We start from the raw sequence: 10612 nt of genomic DNA on the forward strand, positions 1-10612 counted from the left end.
TCACAATTCCCTTTATATCAAATCATGTTCGCAATAGATTTAAAATTCAGAAATAGCAGCTATAAAATACTATGCTAAATACACAGTAAAACACTACACGCTGAGTATAGCACAAGGATGAACGAAATTGCAAGATTCTCAGGCTTGATGAGAAAGTAAGGAAATACGAGATAAAATGGTATACACGACAGTACACATCTTACTTGCGACAATTGTATTTATTAACAAATTAAAAGAGGTCAGTCTGTAATCAAGAAACGTTAATAATATACTTTTATCATTGATTGCAATCAAATACGTGATCGTATTCACGTTCAGCAAATGTTTATAATATTAATATATCTCAGGTTATTACTGATATGACATATGTATGCTACTTTATGAATTATATTATCATTACATTACCGAAATAAACACTAGTTTCTTTTGTTAGTGTTTAGAAGAATTAGCTAAGATTCAATCAGACATTGGTTCTACTAACACTAATAGAATATGTTCGTGAATTATAAGGAAAAAATTATAGTATCAAAGCGTATTACAAACAAGATCCAGCAAAGTTTGCAACTACTACCTACGATAGATTGTTAATTCAAGATTCTGGAATCAATATATGATTACTCGCATGGCAAGATGACGAGGAATTTGAATTTTACAAATAATACAATATCATGAATAAATTTTTAAGCAATTTTCAGGCCATGGCGAGAGATTCACCAAGAAAAACATCAAAATGGAAATACGCGTACTACTTATAATATGTAATTCTAAGCTTTGTACTAAATTACGGCGTAAATATGTAAAATACTCTACGTATATCACTATATGCTACGAATTTAGTATCAATCATTCAGGAGACACACTTGAATTTTATCATTTACAATGGCGTTCTAAAAGTAAAATAGTATTCTTAGTATGCAATTGAAAAATGATGTAGTTCTTACGAAATCAGCCATAATTTTATGTACTGCATTAAATATGCAAAACTTTTATACTGTATCTAGATCAAGAATTAACGTGTTATTGCCAATACTTAATGTCTCTATAAGAAGTAAAATCAATTCATATATTGAATTCGTCTGTGACTCGCGATCATGAATATGATTTTATATTGTGATCGGGTATCTTCTTAAATCTAAATATTTACCAAATGCATAAAATTATCCAAAACTGCAATGTAACAATGCTATATGTTTATCATATCTCAGATGCTTCCTTGATGTATCACTCATCCAAATCAAGTTCATCATCTAGACTACCATTACCATTCGTATACGCTGCAGATTTTTGCGACCTTTGTGGTAAAGACACACTGGCATGATTTTCTGACTTTTCGGAAATTTGATTGACATCAGTTGAATGTTGTAGAAAATCTTTGCAAGTATCATGCCTCAAGTTTTCTTTAGAGCCGTTGGCAGGATTTATATCTTCACGCCAGTCTTCACCGTCAATGTGGTGATTTCCATTGTGCTTATTATTCCCTAAGTTCTCATTTCTACAAGACTCTAGCTGTGAAGACTCCTTACTACTACCACGGCGTTCTGATGTCCCAGTAGTAGTCTGACCATTAGCTGTATCCATTTCTGCTTTCATTGTGCTATCATTTGATTTCAAATCCATTTTTTCAGTATCTTGAGAATGTTCATATTCTTGACTGTTACTTTCTATTCGTTCCTTATGATCTTCTACTGGTCGTGAGTTATCGCGAACTTTCGTATAATTTCTAGGCATCGCGGACTGACCGACCGCTTTTGACGCCTCTTCCTGTCTCTGTTTGGCTTTATTTCCTCTTCTGGCATTTCTTCCTCGTCTAGACTGACCCATGACTTGTCGATTTGATCGATTACCAAAATTATTACCGTTAATTGCATTATCCATGTCAGCATTTTGTTTGCCCTTAGCTTTCTTAAGGCTTTGTTGATGAATTTTCTCTGTGTTCACTTCCTTTACAAGATTGTCATCATTCGATTCGATTCCTAAAGCCTCCTTTAAGGCTTCACTTACTGTATCTCTGATTGTCTTGTGCTTTTTCGATTTATCTGTTTTCTGAACTAAACTAGTAGTAGACTTTCCACCCTCAGCGCCTTTTATCGTTTTTGAATTATTTCGTGAGTCATTTGCTGAGCCTAGATATCAATATCCAAATAATTAGTTCGAGATAAGTAAATCAAAGATAAGGAAGGACTAATCTTAAGTATAGCAATAGTTACAGCTCGAGGATATTACAGTCACTCTTCATTACCTATAAACTTTTCACCCTTCTTTGCCTTCGATGATGTTCCTACAATTTTTACTCCACTATTCTCTTTACATAAATGTTCTATTGGTGCCTTAAAATGTACTAAGATACAAGGAATCGCAATTAGAATCATACGTTTACTTTTCTATTCCAATTTCGATTAACACTCATAATTAAAGTCAATTTGAATAAGGAGTAGCAATAATACAAACATCAACGATTACCTGCTCCTAAACATCCAATCAACTATAAAGAAAAAAAGAATTATAGTTCCATTATAAATCATATGAAACTTCTACAAAATGATAATCACTATAAGCCAGTAATAACTGACATTATCTGCTTCAATAGCATACCTTAGTTATCTCTTCAGTTCCAGACGCCGAAAAATTGAACTCCATTGCATCAGTATTAATTTGACTATCAGCCAAATAGTTCTATAAGGATTTAGATGGATTTCCATGTTATATTTCTAAAAAAAACTATTACCAGATAGGATAAATTTCTTACAAGAATATCAGCTTTTAATTCCTCTATCTGCTGTTCATTCATTGCTTCAGCGGATTCACATTTTATTCGTAAATCACTTGCTCGCTTTTGTATTTCTATCAGCTTAGTTTCTATAATTATATATGATAATCGATTGACAATGAATAATTGGAGGAGAAATTAAGAAACATTAAATGCTAACAATACTTACCAATTAAATGGCCGCGTTTATTTACTAAACTCTCGAAATATTGTTCACGGTCGTGAATACTAAAAGCAACAATTCCAAATCAAGTTTACAATTAACGGTAAAGAACATTAAACTAAAAGACAATTTACAATTAAAGCATGATTAAAACTGTAGTGATCTCTAATAAATTGTTCTACTATAAATCGACAGAGTTGTTACCTTTGCTTTATCTCATTAAATGTATCGGCAAACTTTAAGTTGATCCCATCAATATTCTAATAATTTGGCAATACGACAGTAGTTAAAACCCGCAGGATGGATAAAAATAGATAGCTAAAATTTCGTTAAGAGTAGCAGATATGACAAAGTTATACATTATGCTAACCAGCTTTAATTGACAATGTTTGATGTCGATTGATTGACTGCTAGTGACAAGTTTGCTTTTCAAATCATCCAGACTGATATCATTCACATCAATAAAATGGCTAGATGCAGCCAGATTTTTGCTAGGTAATTCTCTGCTTTTGTTTTTTAAACTTTCTGTACCGTTATTTCGTCGTTTACTATTGTTTGCAGTCGTAGATTCTCGTTCAGTTGGTTTATTGCCTGTCCTTTTAGGGCTAAGATGAGAAGTGTTGGAAGGATTCACCGAAACCTGTGAATTTCCTACAACTTCAACAACATATTTGATAAAATTAGTATGGTAAAAAGCGCTAGCGATTAGAAAAGACCATCAAACCATCTGAATTAAACTAACAGCCATTTATTGCACCAAAATTCATACGGTAAAATGATTAATATTTTCAAAAATTTGTAAATGAGCGATCACTAATTTTAATTATTACGGTAAGAATTTATTTGGTAAGGATACGCAAACAATACCAGATCTTGTTACAGAACGCAAGTGTAAGGTGAAAAATGTATCATTAAAGATGAGTTTACGACGACATTTAGTTCTTAATCTTCTATATTTCTATATATCCCTAATAAAATACGGTAATAATACCCTTCTAGTTCTCTATATTTTAAGAAACTGATTATAGTCATCTCTTGGAAAGTAGCACGTAAGTATATACAGTATTATGATAATTATAGTACGACTCTTGATAGTTGCAACTAAGGTTCTTATCAGTACAGTAGCATACATCAATCATTCTAATTTAAAATTTTAACTTTGAAGTTGTGCAATTTCACATAAGCAACATCATTTAAGGCTTTTCTAGTACCGTGTTAAGTTTGAGTATAACTAACGTAGTATATAAGTCTAGTACTGTTAAAACGCTACATAATATTATACTATTACAGGTAAGAACATATGTAGACATAACATCTATCATTATAATATAAGCGCACTGTATTACCTGGCTTACTTTTCGCCTTTTTAGATTTTCGGTCCGATATAGATGTGGCAGTAGAAAAACCCTATTAAATTAAAGATCAATAATATTGTGATATTTCATACTGTAAATTGTAACTTTTTATTATAATATTTTATAACTGAGATTTTTTCTGAACGACTTTTAGTACTGTAAATATCAATAAGTCACAACGAAGTGAAAATCGATAAAAAAAGTGTCTAAAATAATTAAGCACCACATCATCAAATCGTTAACTTTTTATGCGTTGCACAGCGGCAACAAAAGATATATAATCTTAATAATGAAAACCAAAAGTGACCTAAAAGAGAAGCATGCTGTATAATAAATCATGATGATTCTTATCATCTTATTAATTTTAGCGTTTTGTGATTACGTCACGCAGACTTTGATACCATAAGATGGTACTTTCTAAATTCATTTAACTTTCTACTAAAGTACTTCTATTGCATTATACCAGATTAATTATAACTACAATCTTTAATCTAAGTTTGTCCTAATTTGAAATTAGAGTTATTACTGAAATACTGTAGCAAGTAATGCTGCAATAATAGGTAACATACTTGTCACTTAAATTAATTAAAATAATGAGTTAGACACAACATATTAACAAAAACAACTTCAACAATGTAATCATTTTCAGCTACGTAACACAATTATCACAATATTGTGAATAATTTATCTTTGAAGTAATTGAAGGCATTCGAATAAAAATCCAAATTAATACTATGAAGTTAAAATCCCCAGAGAGAGGAATGCAAAACATTCGTAAAGCAGATAGAAAACTACAGGTTATGCATGCAGTGATATCTGTATCCTTATTGCCTCCTTCATTATTAAATGTATGTAGAATGACCCTTGTTTTTTTTTTTTCAGTATTTAATACATATGTAGCATTACATAACTAAGAACGTGAAACAGCTAGAAAGAGTATTTAAAATTATTTATTTCAGTGTTGCCATTACGAACCCCTTTTTGTGTACGCCACTCTTGGAGAATGTTTTCAACACCCTCTAAAAATAATAGATTGATATTAGTACAATAATAAAGATTGTAGCAATGTAAGATATGTACTGTTGATACCCAAATTTCACTACTACTAAATGCGCATATAGTGAGCATGTCAACAAAATCATGATATTTTACGAGATGTATCAGATAAATAACTATAAGCCAGTAACTTTTTAAATCATTATTGAACAACGCTAGATTGGCATAATGATAGTATGAAAATAGAGATTACAGCAATAGGACATATGTACTGTATGTTTCCATATTACCAAATACTTTGATGCAAGTACACTAAATACGTTAATAAGGTTATCGTATGTTTCAAGATGTGTTCGATAACAAATTATAAACTAATGGAGTTTAGTAACTATTACTTGAATAACGTTAATAATAATCAGAAGTCAAGTAGTTGTAAAATAATTTTTAATGGCTCGGTTTAAAAGGAGCTTACCTATTTTACGACTAGTGTATGCGTATCAAATAAACTACTATTAAATTTTCTTATAATGCCATTTGCTACGAAATAATGTATATTGCAGCTACTATGAATACTTATGAATTTTGAATCAATGAGCAGTACATGTTATGTATGTATCCTTGATTAATTCATTACCAGTACAGTATTATTATAAGCTACAATACATAATACGAAGTTATCATATAATGTGTACCTTCTTCGATCCTAGCCACAGCCTTTTCAACAACGTAATCACAGGATTGCAGAATCATAATAATTTCATCTTTTGATACGCCAGACACAATACCAGCTATAAAGGATATCTATTGATTGAAATACCCATAGAAATTGATTTAATAGTTATAATTAGCAGTCTTCGATACGTATATTAAGAGTATTAAATAAATAAACACGTTCATTGGGGGAAAAAAAAGGTTTCAAATTATTATGGTTCTGGTAGTACCAAGAGTAAGCAGTATTAGATGTATATAGTAAAAGTATAGATATCATAAAGTTCGGCAGATTTATGTCGAACACCCTTTCATATTCAATTATTATCAAAAAGCTTCTTTGTTTGTAATTAATCAGTGACATAGTCTAGATATTATATAAATTCAATTTAAGAAATAATAGAGAAATCGACTTTGATCCTATAGTTATAATTGTTACCGCTGTCGAATCGTTTCAATCAAAGCATGCTGTCAGTACGATATACGTAAAAAGTACTTTTCAACGAGTAATCATTACAGATTAACTTTTTTCTTCAGTACGCATACGTATTTTATGTATCTCATCGTTCTCGTAGTAGCATACCGTTATCTCGGTTGGCACTATTTTTACAGTGACCAAGGCATTCTTTCACAAAAATAAATTATAAAAACTACTGTGAGGTATTCAAGCATTTGCTTGTAGATTGTAAGTTTTTCTAACAAGTAAAAAATTAATGTCTAATATTGTATTTACTTTTTCAATGAGCATGATTCGTTTTGTCTTATTAAATTAACTCTACCTAATGGAAGGCGAATTGCATCTATCAGAAAAATCGAATAGGATATTCAGTATGAAATAATTTACTGATAGGATTATCCGCTCAATCCTAAAGAAATTATCTATTTTTATAGTATTTCAAATTGTTTGATCATGACTAATACTTAAAATTTGTGCGATGAACTATAACATTGATCTATCCAACAGTGTCGTCAAGACATCTACAACATACCATATATGAAGAATAATCGTAAAAACTAGGAACTGTACCGGCTACATAGAACTGTATGCCGTACAAGAGTATCAGTGAAGGTCTCGTGATGCACTTATTTAAGCAGTTTCGCATTGAATGCATTCCATGATATAGTGAAGCAGGTACGGAATTGTTTAGTTAAAAATCGGTGGTTAATTATAAAATAGTTATTTACAATGTATCTGAAATGCAATCAACCTACATAATGAATTGGAAACAGTATTGTGTAGTATCATAACATAAAACGCAGTTTTACTCTGTCCAAATTTCTTCTTCGGTCTAAAAATACTGCAAATACAGTAACTAATTTGAATACAAATTCAATAGGTCACACTACTCCATCAATGGTATAATAGATTGTTAAAGATAGCTTTATCATTGTTTACTGTATGGTGGAGAGCACAATTTACAATAATATGTTAACCTAATACTTTCTTTCAAAGTTTTGAATGCTCCTAAAGGAAGAAAGCATGTAGCACTATGAGTCGTTATGATCAGTAAAATCGTGCAGCTAAGGCAAAGTGTTACTTATTAGCAGATCTGAGCAGGATTAAAATATAGTTCAATTATTAACAGATGATGTTATACCCTTAGACTAAAATGCGAGAGTATTACAAAAGGAGTACGAACATAGTAACATTGTAATTTGAATGAATATATGTATAGTTACTGTAGTATCTAGAGATTTTTTAAAAGCAAAAAACATACTATAAACTACATTTTTGAAATTATAACCATGGCAGCCATTCAACATCATCAAGAAAATTAATAGCATATTACCGCATTCCCCATGGTTGAATGAATCACATATCTTTTATGAAGTTAAATTGAGAAACAGGTGATAGACCAATGTTATAAATGATACCACAGAAATAAGATAAACCGTAATAAATATTGGATATACGATATGATATTACTTGTTCACGTCTACGGTACTACTTTCAATATAGACCTCGATCGCATCGTCAATACTAAATAGTCAATGCTAGAGATATACAATACTACATAAACTACATACAAAAAAGCGTATGCCAAGAACTCGACCACATTAACGCATAGCTATCAGTTATACTGTATAATTGCTATTTCTAAATAACTCTTCGCACGGAATACCATTTCTCTCTACAGCAATTGAATAGAAAATAGGCACAATCACACAATGACGACAATGGTGCTATCAAATTAGAACTAATGTTATAGTTATTACCCCTTGAATTTAAGAAGAAGCGACTACGTTACTATCAACTGACTGCAGCAATCTTTGTTGGTCAACTTATCCTTGGAATTAATTTCATACTACTGTGTTGGACGTTTATGGTAGATTTAGGTATAATCATAATTATAATCGTTTTGGTGGCGTGAGCAAGATGTTTGTTGAAGCATAGATAAACACAGTCTAGTCTCTCTAGTGAAGCGGTAATACGGCAATAGGCATCCATTACCAACTGAAAATGTTATCAGTACGCGATAGCTATCTATCCTAGCAGATTGACATTCTAGTCATTGTTGGATTTAGGGAGGCACAATGTATGCTACTTTGTAAATGGTGAATCTGTTTTTATCTAGGCATTCTTACTGGCATGCATCCTAGTAATAGCGGAGCTGCCTGGATAATAATTTATAAGAATCAATTTCATCAGTTAAATGTACAGTAGATAATTAACACTCCCCGATGGTTTTCAATAGTAGCACACAGTAGATAAAAAAAAAAAAAATATGACCAATGATATCAGATTTTTCGTCACGAGTGGGCTGTGGAAGATAGATTACAGTTGTTCCTTTTAAGAAGCAAATCTAAATATTATTAACCAATAATCAATCCATTTTTTGCAAAATTCAATATCTCCAATTTCCTAAACATAAACAGACTTGATTTTAAGGGCAAAGCCTGCAACTACGATAGACTGTATCAACAAAACGAAGTGCAGTAGATGTAAAGCAGAATACTGTCCCATGTTGACGCATAGCTATAGACAGGTATATTGCGTGTGAGATAATGTTTACCCATGTCCATTTGCTTGCACATTGTGCAGTATTTGTCGAACTAGTTGAAAATTTTATTAACTTAATTTAAGGAAGACAGTAAACACACCAGTAAGCTGTACCACTGTCCAATTCTGACTAGGTGGTTACACCTTAAAAGTATTATTCATTCCCCGTTATTTATGCAAAGAACATTGATCAGTCATCATCGCTATAAACCGACTATAGTGCCTTGGAAAAAAAAAGTAGAAAAGTTGTTGCTGCAGTTAAAAATGATCATGGTAGAATGATAATGGATTTTCCCATGGTGGTGATGAATTGAAGGTAAGACAGTATGCAGCAACCCATTGTAGCTATAAAAGAATTTTTTTCAATCACGGTGAATCAAGCAAGCCAATGTGAAAAAATACTGCTGACCTGTATTGAAGAGGAAAAAGAGAGAGGGAAAACTGCAACCTACTAGGATTACAAGGACATCAGCGATTCTTTCCAACTCATGGTTGGTTGTTGTCCATAAATAAGACACCGTACAGTATTCAGTTAACAAGCTCATTGATGAATTTATCAGGACAATGCAATAAAATATGTATAGTGATCGCACTTTGTTAAGACAGCAGGTGTACATTGTACAAGGATTGTGGGCAATTGATGGATGATGATGGTCCAAGGTATAAAATTGGGGCACTTTTTTTACTTCGTCTCCAATTTTGACTGCGATAGAGCTCGATTGTACACAGGTCATTGGTGTTATAAGACTAAGATGGAGTCGAGTACAACATCACCGACTATTGCCACTGTCGATCCTTTGCTACTGCTGTTGTAGAAGTCGAATGGAGCGGGATTGACTGGATTCATTTATTCCTACAGCATTGACCTTTCTTTTTACATACAAATATTGATTATTCTTAGCAATCTCAAGTTGAATTTTCAACCTCTTGACGACTGTACTCTCCTTCTTGATCTTCCTCTAACCGTCAATGATGGATACAACAGGTATAAAAAAAAAAAGGAAAATTGGAGACGAAGTAGAGAAAAAAAAAAAAAAATGGTGTAATGTTGGTCGATGACTGTGAAGAGAAACTGCTGTGAAATGATGAGTGTATGACGCACTTTGCAGTGTTGACGTTAACAAATAACGTCAAAGAAAATGGATGATACAATACTGGCTACGATCAAATAACTGCTAGTCCTTTCTCCATGGTAAGAAATAAAGGATTGATTTACCTTCATTTTCATTTCCTTCTCGGTGATAGCGTAGTCAGCCATTTTCATTGGATTGATAGTTGTTGAGGAATGGATTCGCTACCTGCAAGTAGAGAGGATTAAAGCTGTGGACACTGCACTAAGGAAATCATTAAGGTGAGACGCAATTTCTTCTGACCTGCAATTTAAAAGGATTGACTCAATCATTGATAGTTGACCCTACAGTCAAGTTGACAATAAATCCACAATACCATTGACAATAGACAATGCATGACTATGCTGTAGTACTGTACTGTACGCAGTACTGTAGCCATGGCAGTACTGTGCACTGTACACTGTACTGTACAGTACGGTATGTACAGTACAGTACAGTATGAAGTAAAGAGGGAGTACAAACTCAGATTGCGATCATCGCCATGACCAGTAC

General features: G+C 32.3%; 1 protein-coding gene across 1 annotated transcript; it reads right to left on the bottom strand.

Moving 5' to 3' along the window:
- Window positions 1-1221: 1221 nt before the first annotated feature.
- TRIADDRAFT_54404 (uncharacterized protein) lies at window positions 1222-10248 on the bottom strand (the record flags this gene model as incomplete). Its single annotated transcript, XM_002110910.1, has 13 exons — window positions 1222-2123; window positions 2240-2338; window positions 2461-2482; window positions 2593-2673; window positions 2747-2856; window positions 2937-2995; window positions 3135-3190; window positions 3301-3581; window positions 4277-4337; window positions 5261-5304; window positions 5974-6082; window positions 8576-8605; window positions 10207-10248. The coding sequence occupies 13 exons, from the start codon at window positions 10246-10248 to the stop codon at window positions 1222-1224; spliced, it is 1896 nt and encodes a 631-aa protein (XP_002110946.1).
- Between the last annotated feature and the right edge of the window lie 364 nt (window positions 10249-10612).

The sequence above is a fragment of the Trichoplax adhaerens genome, genomic scaffold (genome assembly GCF_000150275.1).
Source record: "Trichoplax adhaerens TRIADscaffold_3 genomic scaffold, whole genome shotgun sequence".
Taxonomy (NCBI): Eukaryota; Metazoa; Placozoa; class Uniplacotomia; order Trichoplacea; family Trichoplacidae; genus Trichoplax; species Trichoplax adhaerens.